General features: G+C 41.3%; 1 protein-coding gene across 4 annotated transcripts in view; it reads right to left on the reverse strand.

The window, feature by feature from the left end:
- Positions 1-58: 58 nt before the first annotated feature.
- Positions 59-25,061, reverse strand: part of FSD1L (fibronectin type III and SPRY domain containing 1 like) — a 39,724-nt gene continuing 14,721 nt past the window's right edge. The window contains exons 6-14 of one of the 4 annotated variants that reach the window (XM_075526937.1): positions 24,206-24,327; positions 15,860-16,069; positions 15,449-15,547; positions 13,598-13,724; positions 11,005-11,037; positions 7,004-7,101; positions 6,285-6,536; positions 5,863-5,951; positions 59-4,059 (exon numbers count right to left, since the gene is read on the reverse strand). In XM_075526937.1, the coding sequence (XP_075383052.1) occupies positions 3,940-4,059; positions 5,863-5,951; positions 6,285-6,536; positions 7,004-7,101; positions 11,005-11,037; positions 13,598-13,724; positions 15,449-15,547; positions 15,860-16,069; positions 24,206-24,327 (1,150 nt within the window). In that variant the 3' untranslated portion in view covers positions 59-3,939. Of the gene's footprint in view, positions 4,060-5,862; positions 5,952-6,284; positions 6,537-7,003; positions 7,102-11,004; positions 11,038-11,063; positions 12,824-13,597; positions 13,725-15,448; positions 15,548-15,859; positions 16,070-24,205; positions 24,328-25,061 lie in introns of those variants that run through there. The other 3 variants (XM_075526940.1, XM_075526938.1, XM_075526941.1) reach the window with 3 other exon arrangements.

Genomic DNA, 25,061 nt, shown 5'->3' on the forward strand with positions numbered 1-25,061 from the left:
CCCCCCGGCGGCCGAACCCCGCCACGCAGGAAGAGAAAAGGAGGAAAACTGCGGCACGCCAGATTTCAGATTTCTGTATTAATACAAAAAGCTCGCATCACACACAAGTCAAAGACATCAAAACACTCCGCGGGCTCCGAGGCAGCCCGGCCGCGCAGTGTGGACAGCGAGAGGCCTCCTTCCTCGGGGTGCTCTCGGCAGGGGCGAGGGCTGAAGCGCTGACGGAGAATACCTGAGGTACGGCCAGGTGGTGGCTGGTAAACCCCGCAAGGGGGGAGGAAACAGGATTCGTGCATGAGCCTCTACTTTTTCTGCTCAGAGGATGGCTGAAGAAATAAACCCGTCACCCTCTGCCATCCGTATTTGGTATTTGGAGAAGCACCTATCACCCAGATGCTTTTAAATCACCCTTTCTGAAATTAACATCCCGTGCTGCAGTTCATACAGCTTTCCACAGAAACAATGAAAGCTATAGTTTGCTGATGTATTAAGAACTCAAGGGAAACCTTCAGTTCCTCACAAGTTATTCTGAAGTTATTTTAACTCTGAAAGACTACCAGTAATCAGTATTTTTTAAAAAGAAATTTTAAAAATCTCGTTTTGGTCGTGCAGAAGAAAACTCCTGTCTAGCCACCAAACAGCATCAACTCCAGAGCACTGAGGCTCAGGCAGTATTAAAGTCACCAGGCACATTATACTCAGTGTTAACTACAGACCTTCGAAAGGCCTAATCCATTGCCAAAGAACAACCCCTCCAATCCCTGAAGTGGATTCCCCTGGGAAAAAGTTAACGTCACAGGCTGCATGCATCCCTCTCTAGCTGCAGGTACAAACGGTGCACCAGCTGCAACAAAGTATCACCAATATATTGGTACTGGACAGACACTAGCTCAGAAAAAAGAAGAGTCTAAAAAAAAAATCTAAAGTGCTTAAGGCAATTCTTTATATCCCCATTTACTAAAAACAATTGGACTAGCTGTTAGCAGCAAAAATTTGACATCTGTGCAAACTATTATATAACAAATTCATCCTTTAAGGGTAAAAAGTCACATTAAGTTCATCTAGGACATCAGTTAAACTAAAACTTGCAAGTCACAAGTCACAGTATGAAATACTTCCAAGCTTTCTAACTGTTAAAGAAAAATTACATTTTTACATTGTGCATATCAAATTTACCTTATAGGTTGCACTACATCTTGCTAAAAAACCTTCATAATTTAAATGCTCTGATGTAGGGTTGGACATTACTCGTGGTTCTTTCTCACAACACATTAACTTACTGTAAACATTCCCTTTTTTTCCAAAAAGGGAAATTTAAATAGGAACTGTAGCTGAACACCCAAGATGAAGCCGATGACTGGGCAGCATGGACAGATACTAGCCTATTTCGATGTCTGTTTACCACAGTCATTCAAGAGAACAAGTCTCAAAACAAGAAGCATCTGTCTTAACCCTCCTCTCTCTAAACACCACCAGGGTCCAAGCATGCAAGTCTCACTCCCTCACATACCACTGACTTCATAGCAGCTGAGCACCCAGAACTGCCAGTCAGGTGTTCATTGGAGTAAAAAGGAAAGAAATGAGGAAGATAGATTACTACACAGACTATTTGGATAACAACATCTGTAGATAATGTGTGAAATGGATTCAGACACTGTTCATTTAAGAACCATGTCACCTTCCAGTATCTTTGTTTCAAGACCCAAAACACTAAACTGGCAGCAGAAGGTACAGTTAAACTGGGAATTGTTTTGCACTTGCCTCTGCAAAAGAGATTACAGCTAACTCTGTTCACAATGCAAATATTTAGAGATGCTCACGTTCCAGATATGAAATTAACATTAAGGACTCAACTGTCCTGTCAATTTCATGATTTCTCAAGAGAAACAAAACTTTCTACAGCAGGTATTAAAATTAAGAAGAAAATTTAAGTTTTCCACTGAACATCAGAACCAGTTTATTACAAGTTGTTTCAAGGAATTTCTCCTCCTCTTGAGAAATCTTGAGGGACACAAAGGACCCATTGATACTAACAAGATTTAACATGATCAGATGGTCATGTTTTTACAGACTAAAAGATACACAGAAGAAAAAGTACTTTGGCCCTGTAGGAAAGGAGCCAATTCATGATGGACCCTATCAGCATGAATTTGAAACAGTTTTCAGGTGATATTAGGAAAAAATCTTCAGTCAGGAAACAGTTGATTCAAGTGCATAATCTGAAAATTATTTCTAGGCTCCTGGACTTGATTAGAGGGAAGAAAGCAGATTTAAACAGTCTATAATACACAAGTAATACTCATTGAAAAGTTGAGATTTTCCATGAAGAATATAACATGATTTTTTTTTAGCCCTCCCACTATTATGAATCAGTCCACTATTGCTACTAAGCTTCCAACTAGGAGTTGAGATGATGGAACACCCAGGCTCAACATTTCACTTGACTGGCAAACAAAAATGTATAACTGCAGATCCAGAAGCAGACTGTATGTTAGCTGGCAAAGCATTTGCTCACTCTGCACTTTTTCCTTGCCCTTAAAAAAGGGGAAGGCGTTAAGTGGGAGGCTATAAAGAGATCCTTTAAAATACGATCTTCTGAAAGCCAGTCTCATAGCCACATATACATGGCATATGGTACAAGGGAGCAAGTTAAGAGTTGGATGCTATATATATAAGCTACATTTCTGCTGGATAAAGAAATCATGCAATTTTTGGACTTCTCTAGTTACCCAGAAAGTTCCAGGAATCCTCACTAGGCTAATCAAAACAGGTAGCAAAAACACATGCCTGGGCTCAGAGGGTACTGCCCTATCACCAGGAAATTAGCAGCACTTCTGCTCAAAGCCAGCTTTGATATTGACACACTGTTTGAGAATTCTTAGCCAGCCTTGAAGCTGCCTTGAGAAAAAGCTAAAAGATATTTTAGCAATAGCCCCCCACCCCCTCATCTTCTCCAGGGAGATGCATTTAAACCAAAGCTCTCACACCCTTGTTCCCAGCCTTGGCTGCATTGCAGCTTTGCTATCAGCAAAGATTCAATTTGTCATTCACATCCGATGAACAATGTGAATTGCTGATTATTAAAATCCAATCAGAATAATGCTACAAAACTGGAAAGCCAAGAGACGACCCAAAATTAAGAACTTCTGAGAGAGCAGTACTATGCTGTACTTTTTAAAAAGCTCTGGATTTTTGGTTCTGAACCTCTTACGTGAAATAATTCCTACCTCAATCATAATGCATCTTCACTGAGGACATAAGAATGTTTTTCAATACCTTTAAATTTTTACATTTTCTGTAATTTGTGATGAATGGGAGCTGAACTCTAAATATATGGTATTTAAATGAGTTACTCCTGGGAAATAAGAGGATTTTGTATCAGAAAAAAAACACAGACTGCTCTTACTGTTACTTCATTTCAGGCCTACAACTTCTTATAACATTCTTCTGAAATCATACTGCTGTGACATTTTGCCAGGCTAGGCTAGCAAATTAATATTCTTTTGAAATGCATGTTTGGTATCACAAGATCTAATGGGAAGCCCAGTAATAATAAAATATATAGTCAAGTAATTCATGTTTGGAGAGCTAAGAAAATGGTATTTGTTATATTCTTCATAGAAAAATACTATTTATAACAAAATTAATATTCAAGACCATAACAAAATGCTTAAATACAGTATTAGAAAAGTACATAGTTACAGCTCTTGATTTCTTTGTTTTTCAAATAGGCAACAGTTCATTCTTCTATCTGACATTTCTGTCTAGATTCACAGTAGGTTCCTAACACTTTAGCCCCAAACCTTTGCACTATCAGTACCCAGGCCTTAAACAGCAGTATGTAGCAAACCCAGTTTAATCCAATGCTCACAAGCTTCTGTGAGTAGCAGCTACACAGAAAAAAAAACATTCAGCAATAGAAGTGTTTAATAGACATTACTAGGCAATATTGTTTAGGCTGCTCGTTGAACCACTCAATCCATTTTCACTTTTCTGGAGCGTTTTCACAGCACTTGGCACCTGCAATCCAGTACTCACTGTAAGCCCACCACACCAGATCTAAGGGAGAAAAAAAAAATATTCTGAACATTATGAAGCATCTACATCTCTCTTCTTCCATCCCACAGTGGAACTAACACAGAACTTATCCCGCAGCTGCATTTGTCTTCTCTCTTGCTTTCTAGTCACAGCACTCTGTAAAACAGTTTAATCACACAGAAGCTAATTTTGAAGACCATAAAGTCTAAGATGCTTCACATACTATGCTTTATGACTCTAAGTTTATAACCAAGCCTAAGAAAAAAAAAACTTTTAGTATTAGATCTTACAGGAAAACTTCTTTGAAGACCAATGTGCTAGCAGCAAGTACTCAGAATGCGAATGAAAAGCTATATTCTCACTGTGCTCCAGTGTCTGAAAGCAGTGCTTGGTTTTAGTATGACATGGCAGAATTATTTCAATGTAAACATAGTACAAAAAAATTAAGTTTTGAGAAGCTTCAGGGGCACAGGTGCCAGTGACCTCTATTCTACAACTGAGTTACATGAAAGAATATATCTCCATGTTTATGAATAAATTTAAGAGCTGTAATTAAGTAGCTTGCCATTTTTATTTTAACTGTTCAGCCTAAGCCAAGTAGTGTCTGTAAGACTGCTATCACTAAGTGCTAGGGGCTCTATAAAATGCAGGCTAATAAGCTGAAGCTTGGTAAGCAAATGTTTCCTTGGATGCCTTAGGAACTGACTTAATGAGTCAGCCTTAGCCATGCTAGAGGGATGACTAACATATGTACCCCGACAGTTCTGAAGCTATTCTGTTCCCCATAGGTTGAAAAGGATCAGTAAGGCATTAGTCACCTCCAAATAAATAGCTATTAAAACTCTAGACTCCTACTGTCAGTACACCTAGCTAACAGTAGAAATTGTGAAAGGAATTCTGTCTGATACAAGTGACAAATCAGGTGTTTGAAAATGCTCGATGTAAGGCTACTTGGGCAAGTTACTACTTTTCCATTCCTCCTCCATGCCCAAAAGAAAAACAACTTTATTAATTGGCCTGATCACACTTTAAAATTACCATGCTGTGTTGTCTATGGGCTGAATTACAAGAGGCTAGAGATCAGTGCCTAGGCAGCTGAGTTGTTAGTATGAACTAGCATGCCAGCCTCCTCCAGATTCCTAAGTTTTCCCAGACCTATATCCTGCTCCCAAAGTATGATGCACTTGATGGCACCTTATAATGCAGCTGAGACCTCCAAATTTAGTTACATAAACAAATTACTTAAATCATTAAAGGGAAACCAATATGCAGTAACTAATCCTTTTCCTGTGCATTTTTTGCAAGGTTTGAGTCTTTAGAATTGCAGCAAGTTTTCACTGATTAGCTTAGAGCCACAAAAAAAGTTATGCAGACCAGTGAAATGACTGGCAAGAAAATCCCACTGAGCTTTTAAAGATTTGAATGCTTTTGAAAGATTTTGTCTTATATCTCAGAGGGAAGCATCTGGTGGTGTTCCATCTCATGACACCTGCTCTGACAGCTCACAGCATCTTGGGCTCCTAGCTACATCAGTTCGGGTCAATTATTGTAGCAGGCTCATCAGCTACCAGAATGTGCTATTAATTTACCCTACAAAAATTTAATGACTTTTATTTACATAGCTGAGACATCCAGGTGCTGAGTTCTCCTATTGGAGTGCTATTATAAGCACCACATGAAATGAAAAAGAAAACAGTTAGACATTTTAAAAAATTATTAGTCAGCCAAAAAAAGTGCTCCCAGTTTCCTCCTTTAAAAAACAATTAAGTCTTCAGTAAACTGAATTCAGTGCTAGAAACTGAACAAAATTTTATAGATACTGACCATGAAGCCAGGTAATAATGGCTGGGTAAACTTTGTTCTGAAGGTGTGTAACAGCTCCTTTGAGTTTGCGTTATAAAATGAGAGGTGACCTAAAAGAGGCAGAAAACAAGTTGAAATACATGTTTAAAGGCTATTGCTGTGTACATTTTTGTAAAATTGATTCTTTTCCAGGGAAAGGTTTCCAGAACACACTAAATACAGTCCACATGACTGAAAAATTCTCCATTAGCAGCTCTGTCAAATAGATGAACCCAGGTCATTTGACATTACAAGCACTATTACACCAACAGCTCTGGGCCTTATTTTCATAAAAGCTTGTATATCAGTCTGGAAGTAGTGTACTACTTTAGCCTTGTACTGCTTCAACTTGACATGGATAGCTAACTAAGTTTTTAGCTAAATCTCATGCGATTGTAATTTACCTCCATCAAAGTCGCAGTATACTCCTATTCTGTCTGGAACAGGTATATCTAGAGTCTTGGTTTTATTATTATGTTTTGCTGAAAATGTGGTTTGCAGCCAGTTGTTGATATGGATGCACCAGCTTGAATTAGTCTTTCCCAGCTGGTCAAATTTCCCCAGGTTTCTATATGTTACTCCCACGCTGTAGGATTTGCAGTCCTTCTGGGCTCTCACCTCCCAGTAATGCTGTCCACTTTCAACAGCAGTATCTCCTACCAGAAAAAATACATTTAGTTGCTATAAAGTGTACCTTACAAGGCTTGCTTCTTTATAAGCACCAGTGATGTCTTCTCTGTTTTATTTTAAGGTGAAGGCTTAGAAATACAAAAATCTGAACTATAAGGAACAAAAAAATTAATATACAAGAAAATAGACTATAAATATGAAATAGAATGAGACAGTTCTTATTTATACTCATTGAGACAAGATATATTTAACATCAATTCACATTTAATAGCAGTGAATGTCAGTCATTAAGAGCTTTGTAATAAAGAGCTTCAACAGACTTGAAGACACTTGCTGTAGCATGGAATTCTGGTGTTATATATGCAAAACTACCTCTGTGCAGGACAGTGTCAAGTACACAGCCTTGAACAAGCACAAATTTTCCCTCAAATGCTTACCTAATCTGCCCTTCCATAGCATTACACCTCTAACAGAAGTAAAAAGTTCACCTCACCCAACACCGTGTAGGATTCACCAGTAAAACGATCTCTGCTGCCCCTCACTGAAGATCTTGTGCTAACAGACGTCCTCTTTGGAGACGGTGCACCACTTCTAAGAAGGAATGAACAGTTCAAGATTTGGACACAATTACAGAAATGCACACTCAAACAAGTTTTCCTGAGTCAATTAGGGTGCAATAAACATACATAAGCTATTGAAATGACACATTAGTTCAGCCACTGAACACCTCTAACAGTATGCATGCACAAGAACTGAGAGAGAAGAGATGACAGCCAGAAAAAATACAGGACATTGTAACAAACAAGTTCAGAGGCAGCTGAGAAAGGAAACAGGAGGAAAAAAAAAAAAGCAGATGTGTGGCACATGGTTTGAATGAACACCTGTATAAAACAGTGTTTGGCCTGTACTATACAGAACCTTAGAGAATTAATGTTTCTTGTGTTCCACATAAGATTTCTAGTAAGTCTTGTACATCAGCTACAACAATTAGGTAAGTATGAATACACTGCTGATATTCAATGCCAAAACGCCTGATTTTCACTGGAATTTAAATACCAGTGAATGGGAAAATAACATCAGTTGTGTTAAAGGTAGGTTTTTGAGCACATGTATGGCTTGTATAAGCAATGACTGAAATCCCAGGAAAAAGTATAACCCAATGAAGAATGAAAGGATTTAAACTGTGATAATTTTATTTCAAAATGCATACACAGAAGATGATATGAAACCCAAGAGTGTCAAATCTAAACACAATTTATATTAAAAAAAAGATGAAGTGAGATTTTGAGAGTTTAATGCATCACAACTCTCAAAAAAAACCAAACCCCAAACCTACAGGAAAGAAAACTCTGTCACAACACATTGTGCTGAGAAGCACATAGCAACTCCTCAAGAGTCATTATAAAATTTAAGAGTCTAATCCCAATCAAGAAAGGCTTAGATTTTCTAATCATACTTTTCAAAAGCATTCTCAGGAAGCAATTGAAAAATAAATAAAGACACACTTCACTCTGGAGGATATTCTAGTGAGCAATCAGTTGCATAAAAGAATAACTTTAACCTAATGAGGTTTTCAGACGTTTTATTTTACCTTGGTTATGCTCTCAAAAATAATTCCTAGCAATTTAACCGTTAAACAAAGTGAAGGCTATGTGCAAATTACAGTGAATATTAAACCTCAGTAGCCAAGGAATCATGTCTGGTTATTATTTTAAAGGCAATCAGTAGTGAAGAATTTTAACTCCTTAGAAATAGCTATGCAGTTTGCAGTTTAATTTCATTGACAAAAAATTTTAAAAGTACAAAATACGTCTCTGAAATACACATGTGAGAAGTAATTTTCAAATCCTCATCCTCTGTAGTCTATCATACATTAGCCTTAGAAGAGTTATCACACACAAAAGAGTTTTCTCTCCAACTTTTCCTTCAGCTATAATTTGGTAAAGCTAATTGCTACTTAAATGTCCACTAATACAGTGAGGTTTAGCTTGTTTCCTTTCTGATTCATTCAACACTGATTTCAAGTTTTCTGGAATTGTTCTCAAATACCATTTCATAAAGGGTCAGAAAATGTCCCTTTTGCCCAATACCTTCATTAAAAAAAAGTGACGTGGGAATCAAAAGCTGAGTGGTATTAAGCTGTCATACATAAGTATGCTAGAATCTCTGGTTCATCTTCATTACTAAGTTTGGTTTATTCCAGTTACAGAACTCTACAAGAAATCACTGATTAAAAGGTTGTCTACTTTAGCATCACTATTTAGCATATAAATTTGCCAGTACTGATCAGAAGACAGCTAAGCTTCTAAATTGCTTGCAAGAGTTACATGAAGGGGGTAAGCGTATATTGTGCAGGTGCATCACATCAAGTGCTTTTCAATTTTGTTAACATGGAGGAAGCTGTAGTTTACTTACCAGAGAAGAAAGTAACAAGCGATAGCATGGAAAAAAAAAGCAAAGCCAAGAATTAAAGCATAATTTCAGGGGGAACCATCACTCTTTGCAGATTCCATCCTGCTTCAAATGCATCAGAGATCATTCACTCACACGTCCAACAAAAGCTGCTGAAATTTTTCTATTAGATTCAGTATAAATGAGTTATGCAGAAAGCAATGTGGCCATTTAGAGAATCACCATAAGAAAAATGCAGGTGGTTTGCTAGTATTTTTTCGAAGTTAGGAAGACATTAAAAGGTCCTCAATATCATTTATTTTGTTCAAGTCTTCTGCAAATGGCCACTATGTGTTTTGTCCACTCAAAATCTAACAGCCTTTAACAGTTCAGACAATGACATTAAGTATTTGGCATAAAAGTCTGAAAAAAACGGTTGGTTTGGGTTTTTTTCCCCCCCCAGTGCTTAAGTCTCCCTTCCAATAGGGAAAGGCAGGAAATATTATAGCAGAAAGCCAGTTTGGTGCCCATTTTGCAATACAGTTTTCATTAGCTAGTATAGTAACAGATGCATTTCTCCCACTACTCAATGACCAGATATTCTCGTCTTATGGTTAGGATTGTTGCCTACAGTCAGTTTTCTTATCCATTTCAGCAAATAAAACATATTCCAAGCAATATGTATTCTCTTTTGGAGAAGAAAGGTCAAGGAGGGATATCAGAAGTTACCCATGGAGGGATATCAGAAGTTATCCAGAAGCTTTTCTCTAGTCTAATAAATACGTTACAGATAATTAGTGTTTTATTGCCATTGTGTCTTTCCAACCCTTGAAAGCTGCACACTTCATGTTTAAAACAATTATACTACAACTTTTTCCGCCAGCTATGGAGCTAGCTTCAAATTTTCCCTCTAATGCAGACAACATCACACAGATACTCTTTAGAGGGAACAAAAGTGTTCTGCAAGAATTAAAGGTCATCTACATCTCCTGCTAGAAAAGATCAGCTTGAGATGCAAAGTTGAACATGTGACCATGTCCTTCTACCAAAGCAAAGGACAGAACTAGGGAAGTTCTTTACTGACAACTACAAAGAGAAACCAAGGTATAAGACTCCCAGAGTTTGTTGAGCATGTAGCAATATCTCCAAGACAGTTTTAAAACTTCGGTTTAGCAGAAATTGATATGCTTTGTGTAGTAGAACTATTGACACGGCACAGCTTCAAAGGCTTGTTACACCCACGCAAACTTTTCTTTACTGCTGATCGCAAGCCAAAGATATAACCAGCTGATGGATGAATACAGAGGAGTAAAACCTACAAGAAATTAGGAACCTGGGCATTTGTTTTGGTCCCACAACTTCTAAACCAGTGAAAAAGAGCAAGAGAGCAAAAATGGGAGAAGTAATTTCTCACACAGGAGTCTTATTAGAAAAATCATGAAAAAAATTTACACTAAAAAAACAATTGCACAAGGAATAGGAGAATATTTTAGCTGCCTTTACATATCAAAAAAGAGGCGTTCTCATCTGAACAATTGGTTCCACGGGTAGAATTGCCATGAAGCTTTTTACACGTACCATCAGGCTAAACTTCATCCTCTTTGAAAGTGTAAAAACACTGGGTTTTTTTCCTCTGAAGTCTAGTAACAGCTATAGCACAAGTTCAGAGGCAAAAACGTTTTCAGATTCAAAAACAAGAGCTACAAAAATTAAAGTTCTCAGAAAGGAACTCTTCACTGCATTTGCAAAAAATTTAGTGTGCCATCGTGTGCGAGAAGGTTAAGTAAGCATCAATATAACTCTAAATAACAGGGATCTTTGTATCAACACTAGAATACATAATGCTCTTCCAACCATCGCAAATCAGGTCTCCCACACACTAGGACGCATCCTTCCAGGAAGACTGTTCTCCAGTCACTGGAAAATATATACATAAGCTCTATGAATCCAAATTAAACGTCAAAATCATTTTTAAAAGCATATGTATACTGTTACTGATAAAGGCTATTAGATTTATTTCTTACTACATCAAGCAAAGGAAAGTAGCATAGACTCTCAACAAAACTAGGTGCTAGATCCTACGAATAAGAGGTATATTATCACCTTCTATTGCTCTTCAGCAGAGGATTCTGGCCACTGTTGACAGAAATAAGTAGTCATTAAACAACTGTTCTATTACTGCACTAAGTTATCCCCATTTTTAAGATGCCACTAAAACTTACTCTACCATGCTTCTGGCAGTATATGCCTATAGGGAAGTTATTTGTTCATAAATTACCTCAAGCAGTGGTCCTTATACCAAAAAGTGCATGTTGAAAGTCAATTAATTGTCTTTGAGGAAGAAGTAGCCAGCTCTGTTGGACAAGGCGAGAGCAATGGACACTGTTCACACCTTGACTTTAGCAAGGCTTTTGACACATTCCCACACAGTATCCCCAAACCTCAAGAGGTGAGATATCAACCGGGTGGCGGGCCATAAGCTGTGTACAGAACCAGTTGAACACCAGGCTCACAGATATGGATAGTGCTCTCCAGATGAGAGAACCCCACACAGTAGGACAGGCTGGGTGACAACTGAGGCAAGAGCAATTCTGCAGAAAAGCAGCTGGGAGACTTGGCGGACAAGAGTGGACAACAGGTGGACAACAGTGGACACCACACTGCACTGTGCCCTTGTGGCAGAGGTGGCCAACCACATCCTGGGCTGTAGCAGCAAGACAGCATCCGGGAGGCCAAGGCAAGCAACTGTTCCTCACAATTTGGCACTTGTCAGAGTAAGCCTGAAGTCCTGTGTCCAGGTCTGGGTTCCTCAGGACTATACGCTAACATACTAGAGCAAGTCCAGCGGAGAGCCAACACCACAATTAAGGGACTGGGGCACAGGAAGACAATTGGGTCTGCTCAGCCTCAGGAAGCCAAGAACTAACTATGGTCTTTAACGACGTGACAGGAAGGTACAGAGAAGATCGAGCCAGGCCTTTCTCAGAGGGGTGCACACTGATAGCTGAGAGGCACCTGGTACTCATTGCACCACAGGAAATTCCAGTGACATATCAGGATATTCCTCCCCTCCCATGAAGGTGGCCTGGAATAGAGGCCCAGCAAGTTAACACATTCTTCATCCTTGGATATATTCAAGGCTCAGCCAGAGTAGACTGATCTAGTGATATTCTTCCAACTGAATTTATTCAGTGATTCTAAATAGCACACATCTAAGTGCCTAACACTCAACAATCTACCAAGAATTCTGTTGAAGTTACTTATGTACTTTTCCTAGATGAAAATAGTTGGTAAATATATTTAGGGCTACCACTTTTACAAGAGTTACGTTCCATTATCTTTTGCTATCTTGTTTGTCTTATTGGTACCTTTTCCTCACCAATGAGTGTTATGAGATAATAAATCAAAACTCCACCAATAGTACCAATTTTGTTCAACCTTAGCTTTTTCAAAAAGACAAAGCAGACAGCTCTTTCCTTATTTTTTATAGTGGAAAAGTTGTCTATTCACCAGTACTGACCTGCAACATGACTAAACATAGAATTACATCAGTTGCTTGCTGACTTTTACCTTATTTACTGTATTTGGTTTACATGGCAAGGTTTTGGTAGCAGAGGGGCTGCAGGGGTGGCTTCTGTGCAAAGATGACAGAAGCTGCCCCCATGTCAGATAGAGCCAGGGCCAGACAGCTCCAGGACGGACCCGCTGCTGGCCAAAACTGAGCCCATCAGTGACAGTGGTAGTGCCTCTGTGATCACATACTGAAGGGTGAAAACTGCTGTGCAAGAGCAGCTGGGAGACACGAGTGAGAAGATACCCACCCTGCAGCCTGTGGAGGACCCCACACTGGAGCAGGTGGATGTGCCCTGAAGGAAGCTGCAGCCCATGGAGAGCCCACGCTGGAGAAGGCTGCTGGCAGGACCTGTGGCACCATGGAAAGGGCCCATGCTGGAGCAGTCTGTGAGGGACTGTCTCCCTTGGGTGGGACTCCACACTGGAGCAGGGGAAGAGCGTGAGGAGGAAGGAACAGCAGAGACAACGCATGATGAACTCCCCGCAAGCCTCATTCTCTGTCCCCCTGCACTGCTCAGGGGAAGGAGGTGAAGTCGGGAGTGAAGTGGAGCCTGAGAAGAAGGGAGGCAGGTGTAGGGGGAAGGTATTTTAACATTTGTTCTTATTTCTCATTATCCTATTCTGACTTTTGATTGGCAATAACTTAATTTAAATTTCCCCAACTCAAGTCTTTTTTGCCTGTGACTAATTGCAGAGTGATCTCCCTGTCCTTATCTCGACGCATGAACCTTTCATCATATTTTCTCTCCCACTGCCCAGTTGAGGATGGGAAGCCACAGAGCAGGTTGGTGGGCACCTGGTGGCTAGCCAAGGTCAACCCACCAGATCTACAAGTTATTTCAGTACCTTGAATGATACCCTAACAAATGTATTTTTAAAATAATTAAATCCTATTTAATGATTAAGACACATTTCTAATAGCTTCCATAAATAGCCTACGCATCTGTGTGACAGGGGAAGGGAAATAAAAAATCAAAAATTTCTTCCAGAGAAAGATTTCTGAATGAAAATTCCTTTGGTGGCCCATTGTTCACAATTGCTTTAATTCCCCCTTGCCCTCTTCCCTTAACTGCCAGATGAGACATCCCAGACAATGTAAACGTTTACAAAACAGAGTTCATACCTGCTTTTATTTTCCTTCCCTTTTATTTTTTCTTGGCCTTTGCCTCCAGTAGGATCCCATTCAACATAGGTATCTTCAACTTTCAAGTTCAGATGAGATGAATTACTGTCCAAACTGAACACAAATGCTGGTCAAGACAAAATGCAAAACAGTGAAATGGTATAATGCTCTCTCCCAACAGTGGCTATTCATAGAAAATGATAGAAGCAGTAGTAAAATTGTAGCAGAGCACTATTCAACTTAATAGGAACATCAGCTTTTTAGTCTGATGCTTGTAATCAAGGTAAGGAGCCCTTTAAATAAAGCCCAACTATCTACCTTCAGTGCACAGGTTACATCAAAGTAAGTTTTTTCACCTTTATAATGCTGCAGGATCAGCAATTAAGTTCTGCTAGTTACAGCCTACTCCCTAGATTCTTAAAATCATTAATGATTTTAAAAGTTGTGTTTATTTTCCATGCTCTGCAGTACTGATTCTCCAACAAGGTGTTTATGATTAATAAGGATTGCAAACTTGGAGAATACTAAATTGACATTTACAGTAGCACATACAGGAAGACAGAGCTGAACTGTGAAGTCAACTGCAGATGCAAGAACAGTAGAGGATGCATGCAACTAGAAGAGACTTGGTATTTGTTGCAGCCAAGTCCTTCATCCAAGAAAAAAAAAATACAACACGCTGAGTTCCCTAAAGATGTTTATTTTCAGACTATTCTGTATGCGTTCTAATACCATCAGATACTATAGTCTGAGTCTGAAAGAAAGTATACTTAGGATTTTAAGAGTTTGAGCTCAACAGTACAGAAGTCTGAAAAACAGTAAGGTAAGCACATGGACACGGATACTGAGTTTCTATGGGCTGATTATTAAAGAAAATGAACTAAATGTTGACACAGAAATAACGAAAATAATATGGGAAGCACGATAACTGCCCAAACAACCAAAATCAGAATTATTTTTCTGGTATTAGAGTAAGGAATGTAAGTGGCTATTAAATGGATACTACACATCTGACAACGACTGTTGCTTAAGAGTATGAAAATAGTTTTAGAAAAGTTACCAGAATGCCCACCAGCTCATTCAAACTGAATATAGCTTTGTTTTTATGAAGTAACATTCACAAGTAACAGAATTTATATTATCCCGTTCAGATCAGTCATTTTGCCCTTTATACTACAGACTCAGCCGTAATTAAAGCCTCAGGATCATTATGTCCACCATAGTAGTTAAGATTTGTGTTCTGTCACAAAATATCACTGCCAAGAAATTTTTCTTCTAGTTTATTTACAAAATTATGTTAGGAAGCCACCATTCTCAGACCAACTGGTTTCTAACACAATGACTTAATAACGTTAAGAGCTGCCTATTTTTTCAATATTGACAGTGATTAGAATCTACAGCTACAAAGTCAAATCCTTTTCAGCACCTTCTATTTACAGAAAGCTATTACCTGTCACATGCTAAGTACCAATAACCAGCCAACTATGACTGTTTAGATACCCTAAGAGTCCTACCAATGCTCAGCCACAACGTTCATCTTCTCTTGCTATATGTTGGCATGATGTAGCGGCACATAATACTGTCAATCCACAGTTCAAAACAACCAACGTCAAGCTCTGTTGGAGAAAGTTACACCACTACCTCATTTTTAGTGTCTGAATGCTAAAAGGCCAGCTTTGTACCAATAAGCTTCTTAATCCTTTACAGAAATGGTTGTTTTCCTTTTCACTTAGGACACATGTTTCAGCAGCGCTCATGCAGAAGCAGACTTAACATACAAGTTTATACATGAAGGCAGAACAGTAACTAGAGGGTTTTCACTACATCTAAGGTTAGTCTTTAGAATTTTACCTTTGGTTTCCAGAGTCACAGGATCGGAGTATTCCCCTGCCACAGCTTTGTTGCAAGCTTGTACTCTAAGATTCATGTATTTTGTATCAAATTTCAGACCTAAAAAGTCAACGTTTAGAAACTGGAATTGATATTAATTACTGACAGTTTTTACAAGACTAAGATCTATTCCATGTAGCTGTCTTCTATTTATCTCAATCTGCAAAAAACAAGCTTAAATATCAGTATGAACTTCATTTAACACATGATTTTTTTACAAAACCTCAAAGTCAAAATAAAAGGCAGCCATTATTGTACAAAGCGTCCAAGACTAATATGAAACAATGGAAGCTTCATTACGTACTTGCAAAACTTCCAAGCATAAAGAATTATATCAATATTCTTGGTTTTGAAGTATAAAAAAACCTTTACCTGATAATGTATATTCAGTAGCTTTAATATAGTCTATCAGTTCCCAACGCTGTTCATCTTTTACTCGAGGAAGCCCATCAAAGTTGGTTTTCCTATACTCCAGTACAAAATGATCAATTCTGCTGTCTTCTTCAGGCATGCTCCACGATACTGTTATGCAGTTATCAGCAACCAGACATGCTGCTAGATCTATCTCTGGAGCTTTAGGGACTGCAGAAAGACAAATATATAGATAAGTTTAAAGAAGAGAATGGATGGAATATTAATTTGTTCTCCTTGGATTTATGGAGTTCAGAAATTGCCCTTGGCCCAGTAACACTCATTCCTCTTAGAGGATCCATTCCCTTAGCAACGCACGACAGAAGACTAGGCATATCACTTTCCCTTAACATGCATTTTACAAAACAAGAAATACGCATTAGCTCTAGAGAGAACATTTGCATCACATTTTCCAAGATGTTTGTTTTGTCAGTAAGTTGGGCTGATCCCCTTCTGGAAGCAGTAAGAAGGACATGTTCGAGTAGAGTGGACTTACAATTACGAACCTACATTTAGATTAACACTACACGGGAAGAACATTAGGAATCAAACTTCTATTTCTGAGTCTTTGGAAGGTTAAGTAGAGCTGCAGCCCTCAAACAGTATCACTGAAGTTTACTTCCACTGCTACAGACAACTAACAGCATAACAGTTTTCACTAGCCAGTCAGCAGTTACCTAGTTTTCTTTCCTTCTCGTCCTTCACCTTGAAAGACAGGGAAAGAATTCCTAAGATTCACTAAAGAAAAGACTGACGTTTTGTTTATAGACAGTAGAAGTCTATTTCCATGAAATCAAAGAGCACCTAAGTCACTTGGAAAATGTTTTTCAAAAGAAGGCATTTACATAATCTTCGTAGTGTCCAAAGTACATTCAAGGAAGACTTTCGCTGGAGGAAGTGAAAAAGATGTTTTATTGTTTGCAGTGTTTGGAGGAAGGATCTGCAAAAGCTTTTCCTTTGTTTCAGCATTCACAAAAGCTTGAAATAGATATAAAAGTGGCCTGTAAGTCAATGTATTGAGCAGGAACACCAAAAAAATTACAATACTGACGCATCTGTGGAACTGATAGACCTGCAGATTTTGTCAAAAATCATCCCTCTTCATAGCACTCAAACCCTTAACTGTGTTGTTCTGTATAGTTATGTCCCAGTGACCAAGTCCTAATTACATAAAAGTCGCCTTTATGCAGTTGAAACAACTATTTCTTAAACAAATTGTTAGCCATGATTTCCTTCCATAATCACTGATGACAATCAGCATCACATTAATTACACTTGAGTCATTTAGAGATGTGTAATTTTACCATGTAGATACGAACACCTGCTAGCTATAGCAGGTCCGCTAGAAGCAGAAGGCCTAGTTTGCTTTATGCACACTACTTCACACCTTCCCACACCTTCCCTTCATGATCTGTTCAAATATGTTAACCTAGCACTACTGAAATGCACCCTTTCACCCCTCACATCACTGCAGTTTAAGCCAAGCAGGAATTACACTGAAGCTCGTGATAGAGGTTTAAGATGCTTGAGAACAAATAAGCAGCACAGAAGGGACTGCCATGTTCACACATGGCAGCCATGCAGACAGCTGCGTGAGGTGCAACCAGGTGGATGACTTGCTCTGCATGGTGGCAGAGCTACAGAAGGAGGTGGAAAGGTTAAGGAGCATCAGGGAGGCTGAGAAAGAGATTGACTGGTGGTGCCATGCTCTGCCCCCCAAGACGGGAACAGGAGCAGCAGCAGCTGCCAGTAAGAACCCACGATCAAGGGGATCCTCTGTCACCCCCCCCACTGGGCTGAAGGCAGCAGCTCAGAGGAGGAGAGTGAATGGAGGCGAGCCCGCGCTCGTGGTGGCAGGTGAAGGCCCTCCCTGCCCGCCTCGCCCCCCCAGGTGCCTCTGCACAACAGGTATGAAGCCCTGGAGGTGGAAGGCCAGTCAGTGGAGGATGGGGACGACAGTCTATCTACACCAGAGGTGTCGCCCAGGGCAGAAGAACGTACCTCTCGTCTTACTACCACCTCCAAGAGGCAGAGAAGATGGGTTATAGTTGTGGGTGACTCCTTTCTGAAAGGAACCGAGGGTCCGATATGCCAGACGGACCCTCCTCTTAGGGAAGTCTGCTGCCTCCCTGGGGCCCACGTGAAGGATGTCACGAGGGTACTCCCTAGCCTGGTACGGCCCTTGGACTATTACCCCCTACTGCTCTTCCATGTGGGGGGCGATGAGGCTGCAGCACGAAGTCCTAGGGCGATCAAAAGAGACTTCAGGGCCTTGGGACAGCTAGTAAGGAACTCTGGAGCACAGGTTATTTTCTCCTCTCCTTCCAGTGGTGGGCAGTGACACAAGAAAGAACAGAGACGCCCAGTCTATTAATGCATGGCTCCGCGGCTGGTGTCATCGCCACGGATTTGGTTTTTTTGACAACGGGATGGCCTACACAGCACCGAGTTTGCTGGCGTCTGATGGGATTCATCTTTCTCAAAGGGGAAAGAGAATCTTCACTCAGGAACTTGCAGGGCTCATTGACAGAGCTTTAAACTAGACTCGAAGGGGGAGGGGGATAATATCAGGCTTGCCCGAGAGAAGCTGAGGGGCGACGTGCCACGGTTAGAGGGAGCGGGTGCCAGTGAGGGCACTCAGCCTGTGTCCTCGAGATGTGCAGGGTACGCTGGGGCACAGCCGAAGTCAAGCGGAGTTGAGCCAGGGGATACTGAGGCAACGGGAGCCAAGAGGGAAACACCAGTGAAATGCCTCAAAGCACGCAAGGGGTGTTCTTCTATGAAGGAGGCATGGGTGACAGCCCAGCTGAAGTGCCTCTACACCAATGCACGCAGCACGGGTAACAAACAGGAGGAGTTGGAAGCCATTGTACATCAGGAAAACTATGATATGGTGGCCATCACGGAAACGTGGTGGGGTGACTCGCACAACTGGAGTGCGGCGATGGATGGCTATAAACTCTTCAGGAGGGATAGGCGAGGCAGGAGAGGTGGTGGGGTAGCCCTATATATCAGGGAGTGTCTGGATAGTTTAGAGCTCAATGATGGTGATGATAGGGTGGAGTGTCTATGGGTAAGAATCAGGGGGAAGGCCAACAAGGCAGATGTTGTGGTGGGAGTCTGTTACAGACCACCCAACCAGGATGAGGAGACTGATGAACTATTCTATGAGCAGCTGGGAGAAGCCTCACGATCGCTAGCCCTTGTTCCTGAGGGGGACTTCAACCTGCCGGATGTCTGCTGGAAATACAATATAGCAGAGAGGAAACAGTCTAGGAGGTTCCTAGAGCATGTGGGAGATAACTTCCTAATGCAGCTGGTGAGCGAGCCAACGAGGGAAGGTGCCCCGCTGGACCTCTTGTTCACCAACAGAGAAGGACTTGTGAGCGATGTGATGGTTGGAGGCTGTCTTGGGCAGAGCGATCATGAAATGACAGAGTTTTTGATACATGGAGAAGCGGCGAGGGGGGTCAGCAAAACTGCCACCTTAGACTTCCGGAGGGCGGACTTCAGCCTGTTTAGGAGACTGGTCGAGAGAGTCCCCTGGGAGGCAGCCCTAATGGGCAAAGGGGTCCAGGAAGGCTGGACATTCTTTAAGGAGGAAGTCCTAAAGGCACAAGAGGAGGCTGTCCCCAGGTGCCAAAAGACGAGCCGGCGGGGAAGAAGACCGGCCTGGCTGACTAGAGAGCTCTGGCTCGAACTCAGGAAAAAGAGGAGAGTCTATGACCTCTGGAAGAAGGGGCGGGCAACTCAGGAGGACTACAAAGGTGTAGCAAGGCTGTGCAGGGAGAAAATTAGAAGGGCTAGAGCTCAGTCTGGCTGCTGCTATAAAAGACAACAAAAACCACTTCTTCAAATACATTAGCAGCAAAAGAAGAGCTAAGGAGAATCTCCAGCCCCTAGTAGACGGGGGAGGGAACACAGTGACCAAGGATGAGGAAAAGGCTGAGGTACTTAATGCCTTCTTTGCCTCAGTCTTTAATAGCAGGGCCGACTGTTTTATGGGTACCCAGCCCCTGGAGTTGGAAGATAGGGACGGGGACCAGAATGGAGCCCCCATAATCCAGGGGGAAATGGTGAGTGACCTGCTGCACCACTTAGACACTCACAAGTCTATGGGGCCTGATGAGATCCACCCAAGAGTGCTGAAGGAGCTGGCAGAAGAGCTCACCAAGCCCCTTTCCATCATTTACCAGCAGTCCTGGCTAACTGGGGAGGTCCCTGCTGACTGGAGATTAGCTAACGTGACACCCATCTTCAAGAAGGGCTGGAAGGAGGACCTGGGGAACTACAGGCCTGTCAGCCTGACCTCGGTACCAGGGAAGCTGATGGAGCAGATCATCCTGAGTGCCATCACATGGCATGTAGAGAATAACCAAGGGATCAAGCCCAGCCAGCATGGGTTCAGGAAAGGCAGGTCCTGCTTGACCAACCTGATCTCCTTCTATGACAAGGTGACCCGCCTAGTGGATGAGGGAAAGGCTGTGGATGTTGGAAAGGCTGTGGATATTGTCTACCTAGACTTCAGTAAAGCCTTTAACACAGTTTCCCATGGCATTCTCCTAGAGAAACTGGCTACTCATGGCTTGGACGGGTGTACTTGTCGCTGGGTAAAGAACTGGCTGGATGGCCGGGCCCAAAGAGTGGTGGCGAATGGAGTTTACTCCGGTTGGCGTCCGGTCACAAGCGGTGTTCCCCAGGGCTCTGTGTTGGGGCCAGTCCTGTTTAACATCTTTATCAATGATCTGGACAAAGGGATCGAGTGCACCCTCAGTCAGTTTGCAGATGACACCAAGTTGTGTGGGAGTGTTGGTCTGCTGGAGGGTAGGCAGGCTCTGCAGAGGGACCTGGACAGGCTGGATCGATGGGCTGAGGTCAATTGTATGAGGTTTAATAAGGCCAAGTGCAAGGTCCTGCACTTGGGCCACAACAACCCCATGCAACGCTACAGGCTTGGGGAAGAGTGGCTGGAAAGCTGCCTGGCAGAAAAGGACCTGGGGGTGTTGGTTGACAGCCACCTGAATATGAGCCAGCAGTGTGCCCAGGCGGCCAAGAAAGCCAATGGCATCCTGGCTTGTATCAAAAATAGCGTGGCCAGCAGGATTAGGGAAGTGATTGTGCCCCTGTACTCAGCACTGGTGAGGCCACACCTCGAATACTGTGTTCAGTTCTGGGCCCCCTACTACAAGAGAGATATTGAGGTGCTGGAGCGTGTGCAGAGAAGGGCAACGAAGCTGGTGAAGGGTCTAGAGCAGAAGTATTATGAGGAGCGGCTGAGGGAACTGGGGTTGTTTAGCCTGGAGAAAAGGAGGCTGAGGGGAGACCTTATCGCTCTCTACAACTACCTGAAAGGAGGTTGTAGAGAGGTGGGGGTCGGTCTCTTCTCCCAGGTAACAAGTGATAGGACAAGAGGAAATGGCCTCAAGTTGCACCAGGGGAGGTTTAGACTGGATATTAGGAAATTTTTCTTCACTGAAAGGGTTATCAAGCATTGGAACAGACTGCCCAGGGAAGTGGTTGAGTCGCCATCCCTGGAGGTATTTAAAGGACGTTTGGATGAGGTGCTTATGGACATGGTGTAGTGGTGGTCTTGGCAGTGTTAGGTTTATGGTTGGACTCGATGATCTTAAAGGTCTTTTCCAACCTATACAATTCTGTGATTCTGTGACTGAAAGCAAAAGTATTCAAGTCTGTACTGGTTTTGGCTGGGACAGTTATATTTCTTCATAGAAGCTTGTACAGTGCTACACTTTGGATTTGTGATGAAAATAGTTTTGATGACACAGGAGTTTTAGTTATTGCTGAGCAGCATCAAGCCCTTTTCTGCTTCTCACCCCACCCCACCAGCAAGTAGGCTGGGGTGTACAAGAAGTTGGGAGGGGACACAGCCAGGCAGCTGACCCCAACTGACCAAAGGGTTATTCCATACCATACGACATCATGCTCAGCATATAAAGCTGGGGGAAGAAGAAGGAATAGGGGGACGTTCAGAGTTATGGCATTTTGTCTTTCCAAGTAACCCTTACACATCATGGAGCCCTGCTTTCCTGGACATGGCTGAACACCTGTCTGCCGATGGGAAGTAGAGAATGAAGTAACTTTTGCTTTACCTATTAAATGTCTTTATCTCAACCCACAAGTTTTATCACTTTTACCCTTCTGATTCTTTTCCCCATCCCACTGCAGCAGGGGGGAGTGAGCAAGCAGCTGTGTGGTACTTAAGCTGCCTGCCAGTATTTAACACTTGAGAAATTGTTGTGGTTTGTCACATGCATTTGCCATCGAATTTCAAAGTAATCCAAGAATAATTTGAGAATAATATCAGTACGATCCCTTCTTATGCAAAAGAAAAATTAAGATGAGGACAAGTATTTCAGAACATATACCCGCAAGTTTAGTTACCTACCCCAATTATTCTTGTCATGGTATAAGATAGAAGACAAAGAGTCTTCCATGTGTTTGGAGTGACCAAGTCTTCAGTATAATTCTCACAAGCAGTGTTCAAATGCCTGCATTACCACAACAACAAACCTGTTTTCAACTTCCCACACTAAGACATTAGTATTTCCTGATGTATGAAGGTCTACCAATGCTCAGTGCAATTTTGCCTGCAATAGTTTGAGCTATTAGTATTCGGTGTCAGAGTAATTTGATAGCTTGGCACTACAGTAGAAGAAAGTAAGATTGATATACAGTTAATTTTCCTGTTTACAAATCAAAGGCCCAAACAATTTAAATTTCTACGTATTTCATAAGGAAAATGCATGTATAAGAAGGGTCATACTAAATAATATCTTCCTCTAAATACAAGACTTTGTTCATGCTTGCTGTTAGATCTTTACGCTCCCATGTCCTATTAAACAGGTGCATTGCGATCAGTTTACCTACCTTGTTCCCCTATCTATGAAATACAGAACAATGATCTCCACCCAGAGATTGACCCGGCAGGCAGCTAAACATCACACAGCTATTTGCTCACTTCCCCCCAGTGGGATGGGGGAGAGAATCAGAAAAAAGGTAAAGCTCGTGGGTTGAGATAAAGACAATTTAATAGGACAGAAAAGGAAGAGAAAATAGTAATAATAAGAGAATATAGAAAACAAGTGATGCACAATGCCATTGCTCAGCACCTGCTGGCCAATGCCCAACCAGTTTCCCAAGCAGTGGCCCCGCCCCCCCAGTCAACCTCCCCAGTTTTTTGTTCTGCATGACATCATATGGTATGGAATATCCCTTTGGCCAATTGGGGTCAGCTGCCCTGGCTGTGTCCCCTCCCAGCTTCTTGTGAATCTCCAGCCTCCTCGCTGGCAGGACAGTGTGAGAAGCTGAAAAGTCCTTGACCGAGTGTAAGCACTGCTCAGCAATAACTAAAACATCAGTGTGTTAGCAACATTATTCTCATCCTAAAACCAAAACACAGTACTGTACCAGCTACTGGGAAGAAAGTTAACTCTACCTCAGCAAAACCAGGACAGACGAAAAGGTGAATTTCTGCCTAGACACTGCTAGCTGATCACTAGGACTAACATTGGTATTTTACTCCAGCTGCTACCACATACTCTATCTGCAGCATACAGGACAAGTGGGCAGAAATGTAAACTGATGCTGCCAAGTCCTTAACAGATTTGGATTAGTGACCTAGAGATGAAAGAATTTACATCCCTGCCAGCAGTACTCTTGTCAATATATTCCTGGTATCAGTCAAGGTCAAAGTGGTTTAAATATGAAAGCAGTATGAATAAAAAGACATGAAAGATATACTGGAATACTGTACCTAAGTTTACTTTCAAACAGTAATAAGTAGATGCACCAATACACATTTTATATTATGGTAATATCACTGCCCGAGTAGATTACCCCCCTCTTGCATATCAGGCTATATCACCACTCTACGTGACACATTAGCTTACAGTTCCATGCATAACACTGCTACAGGTGACTAGGACTTCGGACCGTCACCAAGCATCAAGCTAGCAGATACAGTCTTGAGAAACTTAAAATAACTTCAAGAAGTGCAGAGGAACTGACAACTCAAGAAAAAACACAGTCTGCAAGACTCATTCTCACTTCTGAGATCAATGTTATTTTCTGAAATGCTATATTATGTAGAAACCAACACAATAAAACTAGAAAACTCTTTTACCCTCAAGGTATTCAGCTTAACATCCAATGAATAAGAATGAGTTTAGGTACTCCAAAAGATTTGCTCATTAGGGGGCAAGGGATGTGGGGTTTTGTTTCGTTTGTTTTAAATATAGCAAATTATTCAAGTAGTAACAAATTAAACTCACTGCATAGAGTTTTTACCTGGCAAAAACTTTACAGCCTGGAGCATGCGCCTTTCCAGAGCGAAGTCCACCATCAAATGAGTCATACTATCACTGACCTTTGGTTTCAGCGAGATGCGGAACGCTGAAGCCATCGTGACTCTAAAGTCAAGAAAGCAGTATTAGCAAAATGGATTTTGTATTGTTTAAGTCCTATAGCCATTTTCAAAAACAGCAATCAGATAATCTGTATTGTTAATGTCAAACTGTTAGCCAAAATACTGATCAAAGACCAGACCATTTTTCTAACAGATAACTATTTACCATTTAGCACAGACTCCAAAATAGAAAGTTTTGCTAATGTGACTGTCTCAAAGAGAATATGGTGCGAGCTCCCAGTTGTTCCATATTACTAGGCAAAGAAAGACTAGAAGTGACAGAGAAGAGCTTTAAACTTCTTTTACTAGTGAAAAAACTTGGACAAGAGACAAAACTCATAACACTTTACACAAAATCAGGGAGTAGGAAAAAGCTAAACCACTGCAGAATCAGGATTATGTTTTATATACTTAGAAATCTGAAACTTAAACCTTTAGTTTAAGAAGGTCCAAAGACTTTTCTGCTTGACAAGATCCACTCATTACCTCCAAAGTGCATTTTCACATGTTAAATATAGCTCAGAAGGTATTTATAAATAGCAGTGAACAAGCTGAATATTCTGATTTCATATCTACCTCTGATCTTGTCAGGGGATGAAGAAATGTCTAAGTTGCAGACACTGTATTGCTTTGGAACATGCTAGTATCAGATCATTCTTAAAAGATACGCTGAGCACAGCTCCTATTTCCACTTCTGAAATCTTAGCTCAGTCCTTATTCTGCATACTCCTAAGACAA

The sequence above is a fragment of the Mycteria americana genome, chromosome Z, assembly GCF_035582795.1.
Source record: "Mycteria americana isolate JAX WOST 10 ecotype Jacksonville Zoo and Gardens chromosome Z, USCA_MyAme_1.0, whole genome shotgun sequence".
NCBI classification, from domain to species: domain Eukaryota; kingdom Metazoa; phylum Chordata; class Aves; order Ciconiiformes; family Ciconiidae; genus Mycteria; species Mycteria americana.